General features: G+C 46.3%; 2 protein-coding genes across 4 annotated transcripts in view; one reads left to right on the forward strand and one right to left on the reverse strand.

The window, feature by feature from the left end:
• LOC134220065 (dipeptidase 1) overlaps window positions 1-20,528 on the forward strand; it is an 833,398-nt gene that overhangs the window by 773,728 nt on the left and 39,142 nt on the right. For all 3 annotated transcript variants that reach the window (XM_062699016.1, XM_062699017.1, XM_062699018.1), the window contains 2 exons: window positions 14,820-15,277; window positions 15,353-15,509. In XM_062699016.1, the coding sequence (XP_062555000.1) occupies window positions 15,123-15,277; window positions 15,353-15,509 (312 nt within the window). In that variant the 5' untranslated portion in view covers window positions 14,820-15,122. The remainder of the gene's footprint in view (window positions 1-14,819; window positions 15,278-15,352; window positions 15,510-20,528) is intronic.
• Window positions 12,233-12,586, reverse strand: LOC134221660 (armadillo repeat-containing X-linked protein 4-like). Its single transcript, XM_062700849.1, has one exon. It carries the CDS (start codon window positions 12,584-12,586, stop codon window positions 12,233-12,235), a length of 354 nt encoding a protein of 117 aa, XP_062556833.1.

Consider the following 20,528-nt stretch of genomic DNA (forward strand, 5'->3'; position numbering starts at 1 on the left):
ATAAAAATGCAATGGAATCTGAGTGCGATCAAAGGTTAATCTAATACCCATATTTTTTACTGGGCTGGTTCTCTTTGCAATGGGTCTGATCGTTGAATTGCGTCGTAAATTTCTCACAGTAGTGGTACCGAGGACAATATTGTTGAGAAGCTCAATGCTTTCGTGAGTCCAAAATGTTCCAAATTTTAAAGTAAATTCAAATCAATTTCATTACGCCTGCACAAAAAAAACGATAGTTCACATCAGCATTCAATAAAAATGTTATTATCAGTTAAAACTGGCAAAAATAAATCAAATTTAAAATGTCTACATACAAGAAGCGAATCGCAGATTTCAATAAGATTCGGCATAAAAACTTTTCGTGGATTAGGTTCGACCAGCGCTTTCGTATTGGCGAAATGCTTACCCGAACAAAATGTGTCCGAGTGGCGTTGGGTTTCAACGAAAATGAACGTTGCTGATCAACTTACTAAGCACACGAAAGATCCTTAAATAACCTCTACCAGTAGCTGGTTCACCGGACCGGAGTTACTACATCTTTGCGTGGATGACTGGCCGGAATAAAATTGAACTCATTCAGATACAGAAGTGGAGATAATAGCACAGGCCTCTTGAAAAGAGACTTCTCGGCCTCTTGAAAGGAGATTTCTTGAAGGAGGCTTCCAGGCCTCTTGAAAGGAGGCTTCCAGGCCTCTTGAAAGGAGGCTTCCAGGCCTCTTGAAAGGAGGCTTCCAGGCCTCTTGAAAGGAGGCTTCCAGGCCTCTTGAAAGGAGGCTTCCAGGCCTCTTGAAAGGAGGCTTCCAGGCCTCTTGAAAGGAGGCTTCCAGGCCTCTTGAAAGGAGGCTTCCAGGCCTCTTGAAAGGAGGCTTCCAGGCCTCTTGAAAGGAGGCTTCCAGGCCTCTTGAAAGGAGGCTTCCAGGCCTCTTGAAAGGAGGCTTCCAGGCCTCTTGAAAGGAGGCTTCCAGGCCTCTTGAAAGGAGGCTTCCAGGCCTCTTGAAAGGAGGCTTCCAGGCCTCTTGAAAGGAGGCTTCCAGGCCTCTTGAAAGGAGGCTTCCAGGCCTCTTGAAAGGAGGCTTCCAGGCCTCTTGAAAGGAGGCTTCCAGGCCTCTTGAAAGGAGGCTTCCAGGCCTCTTGAAAGGAGGCTTCCAGGCCTCTTGAAAGGAGGCTTCCAGGCCTCTTGAAAGGAGGCTTCCAGGCCTCTTGAAAGGAGGCTTCCAGGCCTCTTGAAAGGAGGCTTCCAGGCCTCTTGAAAGGAGGCTTCCAGGCCTCTTGAAAGGAGGCTTCCAGGCCTCTTGAAAGGAGGCTTCCAGGCCTCTTGAAAGGAGGCTTCCAGGCCTCTTGAAAGGAGGCTTCCAGGCCTCTTGAAAGGAGGCTTCCAGGCCTCTTGAAAGGAGGCTTCCAGGCCTCTTGAAAGGAAACTTCCAGGCCTCTTGAAAGGAAACTTCCAGGCCTCTTGAAAGGAGGCTTCCAGGCCTCTTGAAAGGAGGCTTCCAGGCCTCTTGAAAGGAGGCTTCCAGGCCTCTTGAAAGGAGGCTTCCAGGCCTCTTGAAAGGAGGCTTCCAGGCCTCTTGAAAGGAGGCTTCCAGGACTCTTGAAAGGAGGCTTCCAGGCCTCTTGAAAGGAGGCTTCCAGGCCTCTTGAAAGGAAACTTCCAGGCCTCTTGAGAGGAAACTTCCAGGCCTCTTGAAAGGAAACTTCCAGGCCTCTTGAAAGGAAACTTCCAGGCCTCTTGAAAGGAGGCTTCCAGGCCTCTTGAAAGGAGGCTTCCAGGCCTCTTGAAAGGAGGCTTCCAGGCCTCTTGAAAGGAGGCTTCCAGGCCTCTTGAAAGGAGGCTTCCAGGCCTCTTGAAAGGAGGCTTCCAGGCCTCTTGAAAGGAGGCTTCCAGGCCTCTTGAAAGGAGGCTTCCAGGCCTCTTGAAAGGAGGCTTGCAGGCCTCTTGAAAGGAGGCTTCCAGGCCTCTTGAAAGGAGGCTTCCAGGCCTCTTGAAAGGAGGCTTCCAGGCCTCTTGAAAGGAGGCTTCCAGGCCTCTTGAAAGGAGGCTTCCAGGCCTCTTGAAAGGAGGCTTCCAGGCCTCTTGAAAGGAGGCTTCCAGGCCTCTTGAAAGGAGGCTTCCAGGCCTCTTGAAAGGAGGCTTCCAGGCCTCTTGAAAGGAGGCTTCCAGGCCTCTTGAAAGGAGGCTTCCAGGCCTCTTGAAAGGAGGCTTCCAGGCCTCTTGAAAGGAGGCTTCCAGGCCTCTTGAAAGGAGGCTTCCAGGCCTCTTGAAAGGAGGCTTCCAGGCCTCTTGAAAGGAGGCTTCCAGGCCTCTTGAAAGGAGGCTTCCAGGCCTCTTGAAAGGAGGCTTCCAGGCCTCTTGAAAGGAGGCTTCCAGGCCTCTTGAAAGGAGGCTTCCAGGCCTCTTGAAAGGAGGCTTCCAGGCCTCTTGAAAGGAGGCTTCCAGGCCTCTTGAAAGGAGGCTTCCATGCCTCTTGAAAGGAGGCTTCCATGCCTCTTGAAAGGAGGCTTCCATGCCTCTTGAAAGGAGGCTTCCAGGCCTCTTGAAAGGAGGCTTCCAGGCCTCTTGAAAGGAGGCTTCCAGGCCTCTTGAAAGGAGGCTTCCAGGCCTCTTGAAAGGAGGCTTCCAGGCCTCTTGAAAGGAGGCTTCCAGGCCTCTTGAAAGGAGGCTTCCAGGCCTCTTGAAAGGAGGCTTCCAGGCCTCTTGAAAGGAGGCTTCCAGGCCTCTTGAAAGGAGGCTTCCAGGCCTCTTGAAAGGAGGCTTCCAGGCCTCTTGAAAGGAGGCTTCCAGGCCTCTTGAAAGGAGGCTTCCAGGGCCTCTTGAAAGGAGGCTTCCAGGCCTCTTGAAAGGAGGCTTCCAGGCCTCTTGAAAGGAGGCTTCCAGGCCTCTTGAAAGGAGGCTTCCAGGCCTCTTGAAAGGAGGCTTCCAGGCCTCTTGAAAGGAGGCTTCCAGGCCTCTTGAAAGGAGGCTTGCAGGCCTCTTGAAAGGAGGCTTCCAGGCCTCTTGAAAGGAGGCTTCCAGGCCTCTTGAAAGGAGGCTTCCAGGCCTCTTGAAAGGAGGCTTCCAGGCCTCTTGAAAGGAGGCTTCCAGGCCTCTTGAAAGGAGGCTTCCAGGCCTCTTGAAAGGAGGCTTCCAGGCCTCTTGAAAGGAGGCTTCCAGGCCTCTTGAAAGGAGGCTTCCAGGCCTCTTGAAAGGAGGCTTCCAGGCCTCTTGAAAGGAGGCTTCCAGGCCTCTTGAAAGGAGGCTTCCAGGCCTCTTGAAAGGAGGCTTCCAGGCCTCTTGAAAGGAGGCTTCCAGGCCTCTTGAAAGGAGGCTTCCAGGCCTCTTGAAAGGAGGCTTCCAGGCCTCTTGAAAGGAGGCTTCCAGGCCTCTTGAAAGGAGGCTTCCAGGCCTCTTGAAAGGAGGCTTCCAGGCCTCTTGAAAGGAGGCTTCCAGGCCTCTTGAAAGGAGGCTTCCAGGCCTCTTGAAAGGAGGCTTCCAGGCCTCTTGAAAGGAGGCTTCCAGGCCTCTTGAAAGGAGGCTTCCAGGCCTCTTGAAAGGAGGCTTCCAGGCCTCTTGAAAGGAGGCTTCCAGGCCTCTTGAAAGGAGGCTTCCAGGCCTCTTGAAAGGAGGCTTCCAGGCCTCTTGAAAGGAGGCTTCCAGGCCTCTTGAAAGGAGGCTTCCAGGCCTCTTGAAAGGAGGCTTCCAGGCCTCTTGAAAGGTGGCTTCCAGGCCTCTTGAAAGGAGGCTTCCAGGCCTCTTGAAAGGAGGCTTCCAGGCCTCTTGAAAGGAGGCTTCCAGGCCTCTTGAAAGGAGGCTTCCAGGCCTCTTGAAAGGAGGCTTCCAGGCCTCTTGAAAGGAGGCTTCCAGGCCTCTTGAAAGGAGGCTTCCAGGCCTCTTGAAAGGAGGCTTCCAGGCCTCTTGAAAGGAGGCTTCCAGGCCTCTTGAAAGGAGGCTTCCAGGCCTCTTGAAAGGAGGCTTCCAGGCCTCTTGAAAGGAGGCTTCCAGGCCTCTTGAAAGGAGGCTTCCAGGCCTCTTGAAAGGAGGCTTCCAGGCCTCTTGAAAGGAGGCTTCCAGGCCTCTTGAAAGGAGGCTTCCAGGCCTCTTGAAAGGAGGCTTCCAGGCCTCTTGAAAGGAGGCTTCCAGGCCTCTTGAAAGGAGGCTTCCAGGCCTCTTGAAAGGAGGCTTCCAGGCCTCTTGAAAGGAGGCTTCCAGGCCTCTTGAAAGGAGGCTTCCAGGCCTCTTGAAAGGAGGCTTCCAGGCCTCTTGAAAGGAGGCTTCCAGGCCTCTTGAAAGGAGGCTTCCAGGCCTCTTGAAAGGAGGCTTCCAGGCCTCTTGAAAGGAGGCTTCCAGGCCTCTTGAAAGGAGGCTTCCAGGCCTCTTGAAAGGAGGCTTCCAGGCCTCTTGAAAGGAGGCTTCCAGGCCTCTTGAAAGGAGGCTTCCAGGCCTCTTGAAAGGAGGCTTCCAGGCCTCTTGAAAGGAGGCTTCCAGGCCTCTTGAAAGGCGGCTTCCAGGCCTCTTGAAAGGAGGCTTCCAGGCCTCTTGAAAGGAGGCTTTCGAAAAAACTTCTGAACATCTTAAAATAAGTCCTTCGAAACTCTTGTAAGGAGGCCTTCGAGCTTCTTGGAAAAAGGCTGTGCTGTTTGTGGAGGGCAGAATTCTATTGGATTTATTAATCGTCATACATATTATGTCCAAAACAAAGTTTTTGAATTAAAAAAATACATAATTATCAAAACTTTATCTATAAATTTCGATTGGAATTGTAATTCGTCCGCCATTACTAATTTTTGTTCGAGGTACCCCCTAGGGCCAGTGAAGGTACCCCCAGGGGTACATGTACCCCAGGTTGAGAACCGCTGCCTTACTAGATCTTTGCAAACAGAAGCCGTTGGTGTAAAATCGACAAAAATGGTGTATGGATCACTTTCGCTGGCACCGAGTCACGGTGTTGCTTAAAGTGCACAAGCCCAGAAGGAGTATCAATCGGCACATCGGATTAATGCCAGTGAGATCCGGATTATTGTATACTGGCCGCATGTTACTGGACTATGTTTCGAATATTGTAATACCATGAAGCTAGGGCTAGTAGTCTGCACATTCTTTCCTCTTAGGGTGACAAAGACCCGAAGCGGTGAATAGGCTAATGGCCAGGCTGTCATCCGTCCCATGAAACCGTGGTGGGCCTTGTAGCATGTGGTACAATCTTGTCATTCAGTTTGCCAACTGCGTGGGAGTACGCTCAGATGCTCTTTCCTGACGTGCGGTGATCTGACTCTGAACACGCATATGTCAACCCTTCAATTGTCCTTCGTGCATGCCGGAAAGCACGCATAGACAACCATGGGATCGTTAAGGCGACTACACCAGCTGGATTCGACAGCAGCCGCAAGGGGGACCCAATCGCAACGATCATTTCAAATAAATCAACAAGTTGACAGTGTTCAGCCTTCACACCGCGATAATCGGACGACCGCGATGGGCCGGGCACGCAGCCAGAATGTCGAACAGTAATCCGCTGAACATGGTTCTCGACAATGATCCGACGAACATAAGAAGGCGAGGTGCACAGCGTGCAAGGTGGATCGAACAGATGGAGGACGATTTCCGGGCCCTCCGTAGACGACGTTCAGCCATGGACCGAGCTGAATGGAGAAGAAGATTCTTACGTACTGCATAGGCTACTTCGACCTTAGTCTGAGCAAATAAATAATAAGTTAACGGTGAAGCGGCGTTTGACGATAAGGGGGCCCTTTCGCCAGACGAAGTGGCCTTAATCAGACACTCCAAAGGTCACCTGGCTAAGCTGAAAGTGGTGGGTCAGAGAAGGTGCCTGTCGAAGTAAAAATGGACGGCTCTACTCTAACCAAGGTTATAGAAACGGTGAAAGCGGAGGCCAGGAAATGGAGTGGGATGTAAATCATTCATAATGCTCTTTTCATCGCCCAACATTTCTTGAGCCTTAAATAAAATTATCATCAGTAAAATGCTGCGTTTCGAGGAGCGTAATAAAGAAGAGAACCAAACAAAGAGAGTAAGGAAGAGCTAAGCAAAACCACATGCGAGTGTGGCGTCGGGTGAAAGAGCATTCATAGGGGAGGAGAAGATCACCAGCTGTCATCGAGAGAAAAAGTAGAATCATTGAAATTTCACACGGTGTGGTATAAGAAATGAAGAATATTTTTGTTATAAAACTAAAATTTAGGACGTTTCTCAAAAAAATCTTGGTTTACGGGGTTAGAATTTTAAAAGCATACAAAATAGACATGATATATCGATTTTTATATTTTTTCGAATAAGCAGTTAATGCTTAAGATTGTTGAATTTCTAACCCCACAAACTAAAAATTGCTTGACAAAAAAAAATTATAACGTTCTAGAGACATTTTAATTCTCATTTTCTATATCATGCCATGTCAAAGCTATGCTTTATATGTAACAAGTCGACACTGTTGTTTCATAAGGGCGAATGTCACAAACGTAAACAATGCCTTTTCCTGCAAATTCCTCAACAACTAGGACCGATCCCAGCTTACCATCACTTGGAACTGGTGGCGCTTCGCGCCTTCTATTGAACGGAAGTGGAAAATAACGCCAGAAATCTCTAATCTTCCTGAAATTAGCAAAAGTCAATATTTACGTTTGCGACTTTCGCCCTTATGAAACAACAATGTCGTAATATCGTAAAGACTGTGTTTGAGTGTGAGTGACGCACCACAAGAAAAAGATGAACAACAAATTCGCTATTGTTTTGCGATGCACAAGCTCGGGTTTGATGATGCTCATTGTTGTGAGATCTGATGCAAATATCTAATCCTAAAAAAAAAAATCTGACTCTTGCTCATTTCCTACTAGGCAAGGAATTTATGGTAAGCCTGAGTTATGAGACACACACACGTGTCTTCTAATTTCAACTCTGTATTGATCGATTGGGCGTAACTGTATTGATCGACTTCTCTTCGTCGATGTTTTCTTGAACCGAATTGCGCTAGTTTGTCGATGATTTAATGGTTTGGTGTGATAAAGGATGATTGCATCTTGCAGCAGAATCAATAATCACGGTTCTAGCTTTTGGAACAATTGAGTTATTAGCAAAATATAAAATCGATTAAGAGAAATCGATCAATACAGTTACGCCCCTATGAAACTAAGCGCGAGAGATAAATCTTCAAATAAGTTTTTCAAGAATATTTATTAAATGACTGCTATTTTTTCAATATTTCCTCATTTGGCGGGACATTATCTTGAAATAAGTGAAACGCGGGACATTTCGCCGAACTGTCTGTCGAACTGCGGAACTGTCTGCGAAACGCGGGACGTCTGATCACTTTAGATCATGAGAATCTTATCAGTGGCAAGACTGACTGAATGTAACCCTCACTAAAAACATCCTCGTGTGTTCGCTTATGAGGGACGTGAGAAAACGGTACGGTTGATTGACCCGCACTTATATGAAAACAATGAAATTTTAGTTTTCGGGACTGAATTCGACGATTTTAACCACCAGAAGCCAACTACTGTACCAATTTGAACTAGATCTGTCATGTATAAGTGGGTGCTAAACGAGCTTGAAGCTTGAATGGGAAATATCGACTAAATAAATGGGAAAATGTAAGCCGCTCTATTGTTTACTGCAGGTTGCGTTGTAGTTCCTGGATGTTGATCATTAGCTACCAATCGCCAGCAAAATTCTACAGACGGTATTACCAAAAGTAACAGTTTGGGAGACTTCCACATCACGACCGACCACACAGGACGATATTAATGAGCGAAGACTGCAGACATTACTATGGATGGGAAAGCTCACGAAGTGCGGAAAAGTATGTAAGGATTCGATTGGCAAGAGATTGCCATAAGTGCGTTTTCTAATGTGCCTTGTTCAACATGTCAACTCATCCTGCAAGAACTTGAGCTCTTGGTCTTCGAATTTTGATTCAGATTGTGAACATGTTGTGCTTTATTTCGTTTCGATTATAAATCGCAAGTCATATCCATGGCACGCAAGCCATCTTCTCAAATCCAACCCATAACGATTCTCGTTTGCAACGGTCTATCAATTTTCTTTGAATACCTACCCATTGATTGCTATACAAAAGCCATCGGTAATGTTTATGGTACCATAACATGCACAAATATCTATTTTTATGTCGGTTCAAACCCAAAGTGCACGTTTGCTGTGCTATTTCTAATTCAAACCGAAGCATCCGTAACCAAAGGTTGTATCGCATAATCTTTGATCCTGTCACACGATTTTGCCTTCTCCACATCTGAACTTTCTTCGAAAACTCCCACACCAGCTTTGATCCGAAAGAAATATCGTCATCCGACGTGCGCCCAGAGAGGAAAAGTCGCACAGATGATAATCTGGTGGCACAAACTAGCGGACCCCTGGCCCCTACCGCAGTCCGCAATCGTTATCGTCCGCCAGCACTCGAGTTATACAACTTATGACTTATTCAAAGATGTGACCCGGTTTGCTTTGGGGGGAATTAATGGGTCGAAACAGTATATTTTTGAAACACGACCCCCTGGCACAACCAACAGCCCACGTTTCAACCAAGAAACAGCCAGCAAGTTCTGATTGGGTCGTGTCGACCAGTTGAATGAGATTCCTAGAAGAGGGTGGGGAACAACTTTACCCTTATTTATGGATTATGTAGAATGGCTTTTCTTTTGATCCTTATCAGCACGACCGCTTAAGAATCTCAAATGATTCCACTCCGGGACTGTTTATCCGGGTAGCAAAATTTCTAACGTCAATAATTCGTTTGTGCATAGGAAGGTGTATCCTAGGGGTCAAAGAATGCAGTTCGTTTTGTCCGAGTTGGCAGATCTTGCTCTTAATCGAACCGAGCGAGTTGAAAGAGCAGACAGAATGATCGGTATCCGATTCAGCATCAAAGCCATGGTGGGCTAATGTGAGTCGTTTTCCTGTGTGCTTTCTTGTGGAGTGGTAATCGATTCTCCTCACACAGCCAGCCGAACTGCTCCACGATGAAGGGGTTTTATGCTACCCGGAATCAAGATGAACTAGACGTTCCCAACTGTGGTGCTTGAAAAAAGCTAATGGGGCGGCGAATCACCTTTCAGTTGTTCTTCAGTTCATTGATTCAGCTTTCCTTCGATGAATCGAGAGCATTGGCTAAATTTGAAGCACTGGTAACTGGTAACTGAAACTGGTAACGTAATTCACCTGGGGTAAATTTTCTCAGAGATACAAAGTTTTTTTTGGATAGGCGATTTTTAGGAGCATGGCGTGAACTGCTTTGATTTATCATTTCTTTTGCAATGATTCAGTTTCGTTCCAACATTCCATGACTTTGCTCAAATATTGCTTCAGGCTCGATTTAGCTTCACTTTTCATACCGATTCGCAATTGCAGTCAGGTGCACACAGTTTGAAGTTCACTTAAGATAAATTGGAAACTTCTGGTACGTTCGGAGCGTTGTGAAAGTGATTCATTCGTTCGTACGTTCTTCTTCTGGATTCAGTTTACAGAAAAGGAATGATACAGATCTGCCCACACTTCAACTGGAAAGCATGTATCATTCCGTATCACGTTTGTTCATTGCTGCAGCTGCCAGAAGGTTATTTGTGGTGCCTGCAATAACACCAATATGTGTGCGAATCTCTATGCTTGCCATGCAGCAGTGTAAACATCTCGTCCTACGAGACGGATTTCAAATCCTGTTTTTGCAGTTTAGGGTTTTAAAGGATACAAGAAAGTGGTTCTATGATTCTGTTTTAATGCGCGTTTTGTCATGAGCTGTCTGAAAAAAAAAGAAATAAACGCTGAATTTGTTTCTTTTTAAAGTTAGGGACAGATATAAAGCTTTTATTTGTATTATGAAAAATTTACCGAATACATCCTTGAAGATAATAAACAAAAGTATATAGCTTTTAACATTACATTTTTTCCATGCTAATAAGGCAGTGATTTCAAAATTACCTCCATGCTATATATAATGCTGATGATTATGGTGATCCGAATTGGAAAATATGAATCAAAAAGCATTAATTTTGAATCGTACCTTTTGGAACATCACAATTCATCATAAATCAGCATTTTCATTACCAACGTTTTCCACCTGACTGCAAACCGTCATGAGCACAACCCGAAAACCAACGATGATCGTCGAATAATTTGCGAACACGAAATTGCAGCAATTTTTCGTCCCCTTAACCAAAGCTATTCTGGTATGCAAATCGTTCCGTCCCGGGAGTAATTCGCTCGCTTCACATGGTCCGCCACGCGGGAGCACTCAGAAAGCGAAAAGGTTACTATCCGATTTATTTGTGACCTTGTGGAAGCAGAACGACCACGTGTACGTCTTGTGAAATGTTCAGTTTGGCTGCCTTGGGAGACCGGATGTGATTTGCGAACAAAATATGCTCCGATGTGTTGAATAAGTTGTCAGCACAGCACATTGCTTCTAAGTTAGCTGAAAAAATTGACCAATTGATTGATGGACAGCATTGGTTTGGACAGGTTGTTCGACATTGCAAACCAATGTTGATTGATTGATTTTGATATGCAATTATTGATGTTGACTATTGGGTAAGTTTGACCGAAATCATATAAATTAAATGCGACGAGTACCTGCATCATAATACTATGTGACAAGAATTGGTCGCAAATGAGACAGTATGACAAGTCTGTTGGTCGGGACTCCATCCCATTCTCTTCCATTCTATTCCATTCTATTCCATTCTATTCCATTCTATTCCATTCTATTCCATTTTATTCCATTCTATTCCATTTTATTCCATTCTATTCCATTCTATTCCATTCTATTCCATTCTATTCCATTCTATTCCATTCTATTCCATTCAATTCAATTCAAAGAATCAGAAGAAATAAATTTTGGCTGTTACGCCCTTTTAAAATGTTGGTCTAGATATCCAACTCATTCCATTCCATTCCGCTCCATTCAAATCTATTCCATTCCACTCCATTCAAATTTATTCCACTCCATTCCATTCCATTCCAATCCATTCCATTCCACTCCACTCCATTCCATTCCATTCCATTCCATTCCATTCCATTCCATTCCACTCCATTCCATTCTATTCCACTCCATTCCATTCCATTCCACTCCATTCCACTCCATTCCACTCCATTCCATTCCATTCCACTCCATTCCATTCCATTCCACTCCATTCCATTCCATTCCATTCCACTCCATTCCATTCCATTCCATTCCACTCCATTCCATTCCATTCCATTCCACTCCATTCCATTCCATTCCATTCCATTCCATTCCACTCCATTCCATTCCATTCCACTCCATTCCATTCCATTCCATTCCACTCCATTCCATTCCATTCCACTCCATTCCATTCCATTCCACTCCATTCCATTCCATTCCATTCCATTCCATTCCATTCCATTCCATTCCATTCCATTCCATTCCATTCCATTCCATTCCATTCCATTCCATTCCATTCCATTCCATTCCATTCCATTCCATTCCATTCCATTCCATTCCATTCCATTCCATTCCATTCCATTCCATTCCATTCCATTCCATTCCATTCCATTCCATTCCATTCCATTCCATTCCATTCCATTCCATTCCATTCCATTCCATTCCATTCCATTCCATTCCATTCCATTCCATTCCATTCCATTCCATTCCATTCCATTCCATTCCATTCCATTCCATTCCATTCCATTCCATTCCATTCCATTCCATTCCATTCCATTCCATTCCATTCCATTCCATTCCATTCCATTCCATTCCATTCCATTCCATTCCACTCCATTCCACTCCATTCCACTCCATTCCACTCCATTCCACTCCATTCCACTCCATTCCACTCCATTCCACTCCATTCCACTCCATTCCACTCCATTCCACTCCATTCCACTCCATTCCACTCCATTCCACTCCATTCCACTCCATTCCACTCCATTCCACTCCATTCCACTCCATTCCACTCCATTCCACTCCATTCCACTCCATTCCACTCCATTCCACTCCATTCCATTCCATTCCATTCCATTCCACTCCATTCCATTCCATTCCATTCCATTCCACTCCATTCCATTCCATTCCACTCCATTCCATTCCATTCCACTCCATTCCATTCCATTCCACTCCATTCCATTCCATTCCACTCCATTCCATTCCATTCCACTCCATTCCATTCCATTCCACTCCATTCCATTCCATTCCATTCCATTCCACTCCATTCCATTCCATTCCACTCCATTCCATTCCATTCCACTCCATTCCATTCCATTCCACTTCATTCCACTTCATTCCACTCCATTCCACTCCATTCCATTCCACTCCATTCCACTCCATTCCACTCCATTCCACTCCATTCCACTCCATTCCACTCCATTCCACTCCATTCCACTCCATTCCACTCCATTCCACTCCATTCCACTCCATTCCACTCCATTCCACTCCATTCCACTCCATTCCACTCCATTCCACTCCATTCCACTCCATTCCACTCCATTCCACTCCATTCCACTCCATTCCACTCCAGTCCACTCCAGTCCACTCCAGTCCACTCCAGTCCACTCCATTCCACTCCACTCCACTCCATTCCACTCCATTCCACTCCATTCCACTCCATTCCACTCCACTCCATTCCATTCCATTCCACTCCATTCCATTCCATTCCACTCCATTCCAAATTCCATTCCATATTCCATTCCATATTCCATTCCATATTCCATTCCATATTCCATTCCATATTCCATTACATATTCGATCGATCAACTCAGTGTGACTTCTAAACCTCTTAGCCGATTTTAGCCAAATAGTAGTAGTAAAATTCTTCTTTATTTAATCATTTTCTGTTCTACAATTATTATTTTTCTACATGTACAGTGCTCGGCCGGCTTGGCCCTCCAACTTCAATTTTAAATTTTTATGTTTGCATTGTTATTTAAGTGTTAATATGATATATAATGACGGCCTTTAGGAGGCGCTGGTGTGTTTTTTTTTAATTTGATAACCTAACTACTATGTACACTAATATTTACAATAAAAAATTTGATAACCTAGATTGGAACTAGCGCCCTAATTGGAGCCTGATCCGAATGCAAGCAACGGACCCTAAACTTTTCTTTACACTCACCAAAGCGTTCATGTAAGGTTTTTATTCCGGCCAGACGGTGGACCTCGGATGTTCTTGTCCTGGGAGGGGTGTTGAGGATCATCCTCAGGAATTTGTTTTGGACCCGTTGAAGTTTGAGGTGGTGGGTTTTAGCGCAGCTCTCCCAGACCGGCATGCCATATTCGATCACAGGAGGATGATTTGCTTGTAGACAGCAAGCTTATTTTTCAGGGACAATGACGACCGGCGGTTGATCAAAGGGTACAGTAGTTTCAACAAGACGTTACACTTTGTCACCGTTTTGTCAACCTGTTGCCTGAAAATAAGCTTGCTGTCGAGGGTCAAGCCAAGGCAGCCGGCCTCATTGGCCCATTCCACAGTCGTGCCATTGAGGATGATTTTACAGTCCCCAGGCGGAACAAGTTTAGGGGATTTGGAGTGGGGGAAAATGATGACCTGGGTCTCCGCCGCGTGATACAGATCTTCCAGCTGGTGAGGTACTCTGTCAGGGCATCCAGGCCTCGTTGGAGTTTTGCCACTAGCGCTCTGATCACTCTACCGTTGTAGACGATGGAGGTGTCATCTGCGAACAGAGACAGAATGCCGCCTTCTGGAGGTTCTGGCATGTCGGAGGTGAACAGATTGAAAAGCAGGGGCCCGAGGATACTGCCCTGGGGAACGCCTGCGACGATGTTGTGCGCATTGGAACTCGCTCCACTGATTGAGACCCGGAATGTCCTTGCCGACAGGTAATTGTTGATGATTTTCACCAGGTAGCTGGGAAGATTGTAGCGTTGTAGTTTGTACACCAGGCCATCATGCCATACATTGTCAAATGCCTTCTCGACATCGAGTAAGGCCATGGCGGATGTTTTCGAGACAAACTTGTTCCGTCTGAGGACGTTGGTAACTCGGGTCAGTTGGTGTACAGTTGACCGACCGCGTCGGAAACCAAACTGTTCCTCGAGCAAGATGTTGACATTTTCGGCAGACTCAAGTAACCGATGATGAATAGCTTTTTCGAATAGCTTGGATAACCCTGAGAGAAGGTTTTAGCCAAATTTGGAACACTCATTATTTATCTTAATGGAACGACGATAGGTGGGTTAGGGTTGATATTTGGAAAACGGGGAAGTTTGTGGAGGAACTGGTACTGTTCATCTATAAATCACCTCAGTGTAACTTCTGATCTCTTCTTAGCTGATTTCAGCCAAATTTTGAACACACATTCTTGATATTAAGAAGATGACGATAGTGGGTTAAGTATGGATTCCGAATCCATAAAATGAATATTGAAACATTTTGAGGAAGAAGGGTCTCATTATTCACCAAATTGCAATTTCAACCACAACTAGCCTTTATATGAAAGAAATTGGATAAAACTCAATTTAATTTTAAACTGATTTGAATTTTTTGGTTGGTCAGATAACCTATAACCGAAAAAAAGCTTGAATATAACGCATTTGGTGCCAACAAAATTGAGAAGCAATCAACAGGAAGCAATCCGATATTAATCAGCAATCTCCCTCATCACTGTTCTATTCGACACACGATAGATGCAGATAATTTCCAATTTCATCTATCCTGCTCCAAAATGACTACCCCATATGTGAGTAAGCGATATCGTAAACCTGCATCCATGAATCGGATAATGAAGTTCAAACAAGATTACGTTTTGAATCCAATCCAAAAACGATCTCACATGCTCCTGCCTCTATACAAGCCCACCAATATTAAATTCATTCTCTCGTTCTCTGGTTTTACTTTTGCAGATTGGAACTGCAATCAGCACCCCATCAGAAGCAGCAGCAGCAGCATCATCATCACTTCGATTGTTACCGTTTGATTGGTGCAATCTGAAACTGTCATCATTTGCCACTTGGCCACACGAAAGCGACCGCACTGCACTGCCACCACGTTGTTGCCAACCGACATCACAACGAACTCCCTCCAGGTGTTCGACTTTGATTATTCCACAGCAGACACCGCGCGTGCCGCCCCCAGCTCCACCGCCTCCACCATCAGGGAGCCTCACCACCACCGGAAGACGGGGTGGGTGGCACCGGGTGGGGGCCATGCGTCGCCGGAAGCCGACCGAGGGCGTCCTTCTGTGCGGTCTCTTCTTCTGGACGCTGCTGGTACATCTGATCTCGACATGTTTGGCCATTCAACTGGAAGAACGGATGGAAATCGTGCGGAAAGTGCTGAAGGAAGTGCCTTTAATAGATGGGTGAGTACGACGGTTTGCCGTCGCTTGTTGGTGACATTACATGAGTGGAATCTAATTTTTCGTCACATTTGACAGCCACAACGACCTACCGTGGAACATACGGAAATTTCTGAAGAACCAACTGCGGGAGTTTCGCTTCGGCGAGGATCTGCGCGACATTACTCCATGGTCGACCAGTGCCTGGAGTCACACCGATTTGCGTCGGCTGAAGGAGGGCATGGTTGCGGCACAGGTGAGACTAATTGAATTGAGAATTTTCTGGTGAAGATTGAGCACTATTCGCGGAACCAATCATCTGACAGTATTCCAATAAATTAACTATTTGTATAACGTTGTTTCCATAATATATGTTAATTCGAAGAGTAGAATATTCCCAAACAAAGAATTGCAATACAATAATTTTAGAACATTGCAGAAGGATGAATGACAATTTAACAGATTCAGAAGTCACTTTGTGAAAAACGACCAAGACAAAAGTTTTGCTATCTCCGTGCTGTTGTATAACTGTATGTTACAAAAGATATTTTAGTTACAAGATAGAGATTGTCGCTGTCGTCGCTGTCCGGGACATCTTTTGCTGGCGAGGATAGGGTGCTAAATGTCAATGAAGGAAAAATACACACGATTTGACAGTTCGGTACCCAACATGTTTCGGACATCAGAATAAGAGAACCGAAGCGACAATCTTTATCTTGTAACTAAATTATCCTTTATGTAACTGACAAAGGCCCTCCTTAGCCGTGCGGTAAGATGCGCGGCTACAAAGCAAGACCATGCTGAGGGTGGCTGGGTTCGATTCCCGGTGCCGGCCTAGCCAATTTTCGGTTTGGAAATTGTCTCGACTTCCCTGGGCATAAAAGTTTCATCGTGTTAGCCTCATGATACATGCAGAAATGGTAACTTGGCTTAGAAACCTCGTAGTTAATAACTGTGGAAGTGCTAATTGAACACTAAGCTGCGAGGCGGCAATGTCCCAGTGGGGGATGTAATGCCAATGAAGAAGAAGAAGAAGAAGTAACCGACAAAGTGGACGGATCGGAGAGGATATTGTTTGGCTTTAAGATTTGGGCATGTGGATTGCAACAGCAGGTGGAAGGGGGCAGGGTTGGGATTTTATTTGGGGCAATGGCGCTCAACACTCAACCCGATTTGGAATAATGATATTCATTTATCCTACCTGATTAAACCTTGCAGTGAATACGATTGGCAGTCAGAAGTGGCTGTTGGTGGTAACTGGTGATGTCGGTTGAAGTACTTTCCAGTGGGGTTTGCATGGCGAACTCATTTGATAAGGAGACGACACAGCAAAAGATACGGTCTTATAAACGACAAGGTTGCCAAATTAAATTTCGTGGACGTTCAGCAAAACTTCCCGTGGAAACTACAAAGAAACTAATTGAAAATTTCGAAAAAAAATCTGTGGGAATTTCGAACAACTTCTGAAAATCTTCTATAACTTGTTTTGTATATTCCTAAAAAAATCCGAACATTTCACCCGGAATCACGAAAACATTTTTGAAGAATATCCCGAAGCAATTTCGTTGATTTTCCTCTATCTCTAGCACCTCTATCTCTACACGCAATAATGTACTTTGCCTTGGTAGAGGTAATAGAGCCAATCCTCGCAGGCTCCTTTTTCAGTGGGACAAAAGCCTCCAATACTGCTCCACTGCGATCGATTCTATTAGGGTCGATGTCGTCCGCAAATCCCAGGAGTATATGCGACCGTGTGATGGTAGTGGCGTTCCTCTGAACGCCGCAGCTGCTAATCGCGCCCTCAAGTGCAATGTTGAACAATAATTTCGAAAATGCATCACCCTGCTTTAATCCATCTATGGCACAAACGAGGTTGACACTTCGTCTGCAATCAGAATACTTGATTTCAAGCCATCAAGCGTTGCACGTACCAGCCTAATCACTTTCGCCGGAAAACCATGCTCAGACATTATCTGCCATAGCTAATTTTTCTTCTTCATTCTTCATCCGAAAATTGTCTAGACTGGCACCGGGAATCGAACCCAGCCACCCTCAGCATGGTCTTGCTTTGTAGCCGCGGATCTTACCGCACGGATAAGGAGGGCCCCAGCTAATTAATTTTCACTAAATTGTACCCTACTTTGAAATAAATTAACTTATGGTGAGTCTGCAAGTTGTACTCCCGGAATTAATCAAGGATCCCCCGCAGGCTATACATTTGATCCGTCGATGAATGGCGCTCACGAAAACCTGACAGGTATTCGCCGACGAAGGACTCCTCAAACGGTATCAGTTTGTTGAACAGAGTACATGATAGAATTGTGGACGACGAGTTCACAAGGGTAATCCCTAATTGACACGCTCTACCCGAGTAGCACAAGTCAGTCAAAAATGGTTGCAGGAACTTGATTGCAAATGAATTTGGTTTAATATAACTTGCAGTGACCCATGTGGAGGGGCCCTTTTTAGCCGTGCGGTACGACGCGCGGCTACAAAGCAAGACCATGCTGAGAATGGCTGGGTTCGATTCCCGGTGCCGGTCTAGGCAATTTTCGGATTGGAAATTGTCTCGACTTCCCTGGGCATAAAAGTATCATCGTGCTAGCTTTATGATATATTAATGCAAAGATGGTAACCTGGCTTATTAACCCCGCAGTTAATAACTGTGGAAGTGCTTAATGAACAATAAGCTGCGAGGCAGCTCTGTCCCAGTGGGGGATGTAATGCCAATAAGTACACTTTAATAAAGAGAAAAAAGAATGCCAATAAGATGAAGAAGAAGACCTATATGGAACATGTGTTCTGCTTGAGTAGTAGGAGCCCTTCCCTATAAATGTGGCATACATAAGGCCATTCAACCAACCGGTAGGCATCCGCCAAGTATTCCTCCAGGTATTCCACCGGAACTCCCTCAAAAAACTCCTACAGAACGTCCCCCAGAAATTCCTCCAGGAATTCCTCTGGAACTTCCTCCAGGAATTCATCCGGAAGTTCCTCCAGGAATTCCTCCGGAAGTTCCTCCAGGAATTCCTCCAGAAGTTCCTCCAGGAATTCCTCCAGAAGTTCCTCCAGAAGTTCCTCCGGAAGTTCCGCTAGGAATTCCTCCAGAAGTTCCTCCAGGAATTCCTCCTGAAGTTCCTCCAGGAATTCCTCCGGAAGTTCCTCCAGGAATTCAGACAAGTCAGAAGTCAGACAAAAATGGTTGCAGGAACTTGATTGCAACTGAATCTGGTTGAATATAACTTGCAGTGAATCATGTGGAACATGTGTTCTGCTTGAGTAGTAGGAGCCCTTCCCCATAGATTTGGCATACATAAGGCCATTCAACCAACCGGTAGCCGTCCGCCAAGTATTCCTTCGGAAGTTCCTCCAGGTATTCCTCCGGAACTCCTCCAAAGTTCCTCCAGGAATTCCTCCGGAAGTTCCTCCAGGAATTCCTCCGGAAGTTCCTCCAGGAATTCCTCCGGAAGTTCCTCCAGGAATTCCTCCGGAAGTTCCTCCAGGAATTCCTCCGGAAGTTCCTCCAGGAATTCCTCCGGAAGTTCCTTCAGGAATTCCTCCGGAAGTTCCTTCAGGAATTCCTCCGGAAGTTCCTCCAGGAATTCCTCCGGAAGTTCCTCCAGGAATTCCTCCGGAAGTTCCTCCAGGAATTCCTCCGGAAGATCCTCCAGGAATTCCTCCGGAAGTTCCTCCAGGAATTCCTCCGGAAGTTCCTCCAGGAATTCCTCCGGAAGTTCCTCCAGGAATTCCTCCGGAAGTTCCTCCAGGAATTCCTCCGGAAGTTCCTCCAGGAATTCCTCCGAAGTTCCTCCAGGAATTCCTCCGGAAGTTCCTCCAGGAATTCCTCCGGAAGTTCCTCCAGGAATTCCTCCGGAAGTTCCTCCAGGAATTCCTCCGGAAGTTCCTCCAGGAATTCCTCCGGAAGTTCCTCCAGGAATTCCTCCGGAAGTTCCTCCAGGAATTCCTCCGGAAGTTCCTCCAGGAATTCCTCCGGAAGTTCCTCCAGGAATTCCTCCGGAAGTTCCTCCAGGAATTCCTCCGGAAGTTCCTCCAGGAATTCCTCCGGAAGTTCCTCCAGGAATTCCTCCGGAAGTTCCTCCAGGAATTCCTCCGGAAGTTCCTCCAGGAATTCCTCCGGAAGTTCCTCCGGAAGTTCCTCCAGGAATTCCTCCGGAAGTTCCTCCAGGAATTCCTCCGGAAGTTCCTCCAGAAATTCCTCCATGAATTCCTCCGGAACTTTCTCCAGGAATTCCTCCGGAAGTTCCTCCAAGAATTCCTCCAGAAGTTCCTCCAGGAATTCCTCCGGAAGTTCCTCCAGGAATTCCTCCGGAAGTTCCTCCAGCAATTCCTCCGGAAGTTCCTCCAGGAATTCCTCCGGAAGTTCCTCCAGGAATTCCTCCGGAAGTTCCTCCAGGAGCTCCTCCGGAAGTTCCTCCAGGAACTCCTCCGGAAGTTCCTCTAGGAACTCCTCCGGAAGTTCCTCTAGGAACTCCTCCGGAAGTTCCTTCAGAAATTCCTCCGGAAGTTCCTCCAGAAATTCCTCCATGAATTCCTCCGGAAGTTCCTCCAGGAATTCCTCCGGAAGTTCCTCCAGGAATTCCTCCGGAAGTTCCTCCAGGAATTCCTCCGGAAGTTCCTCCAGGAATTCCTCCGGAAGTTCCTCCAGGAATTCCTCCGGAAGTTCCTCCAGGAATTCCTCCGGAAGTTCCTCCAGGAATTCCTCCGGAAGTTCCTCCAGGAATTCCTCCGGAAGTTCCTCCAGGAATTCCTCCGGAAGTTCCTCCAGGAATTCCTCCGGAAGTTCCTCCAGGAATTCCTCCGGAAGTTCCTCCAGGAATTCCTCCGGAAGTTCCTCCAGGAATTCCTCCGGAAGTTCCTCCAGGAATTCCTCCGGAAGTTCCTCCAGGAATTCCTCCGGAAGTTCCTCCAGGAATTCCTCCGAAGTTCCTCCAGGAATTCCTCCGGAAGTTCCTCCAGGAATTCCTCCGAAGTTCCTCCAGGAATTCCTCCGGAAGTTCCTCCAGGAATTCCTCCGGAAGTTCCTCCAGGAATTCCTCCGGAAGTTCCTCCAGGAATTCCTCCGGAAGTTCCTCCAGGAATTCCTCCGGAAGTTCCTCCAGGAATTCCTCCGAAGTTCCTCCAGGAATTCCTCCGGAAGTTCCTCCAGGAATTCCTCCGAAGTTCCTCCAGGAATTCCTCCGGAAGTTCCTCCAGGAATTCCTCCGGAAGTTCCTCCAGGAATTCCTCCGAAGTTCCTCCAGGAATTCCTCCGAAG

The sequence above is a fragment of the Armigeres subalbatus genome, chromosome 3 (genome assembly GCF_024139115.2).
Source record: "Armigeres subalbatus isolate Guangzhou_Male chromosome 3, GZ_Asu_2, whole genome shotgun sequence".
Classification (NCBI taxonomy): Eukaryota; Metazoa; Arthropoda; class Insecta; order Diptera; family Culicidae; genus Armigeres; species Armigeres subalbatus.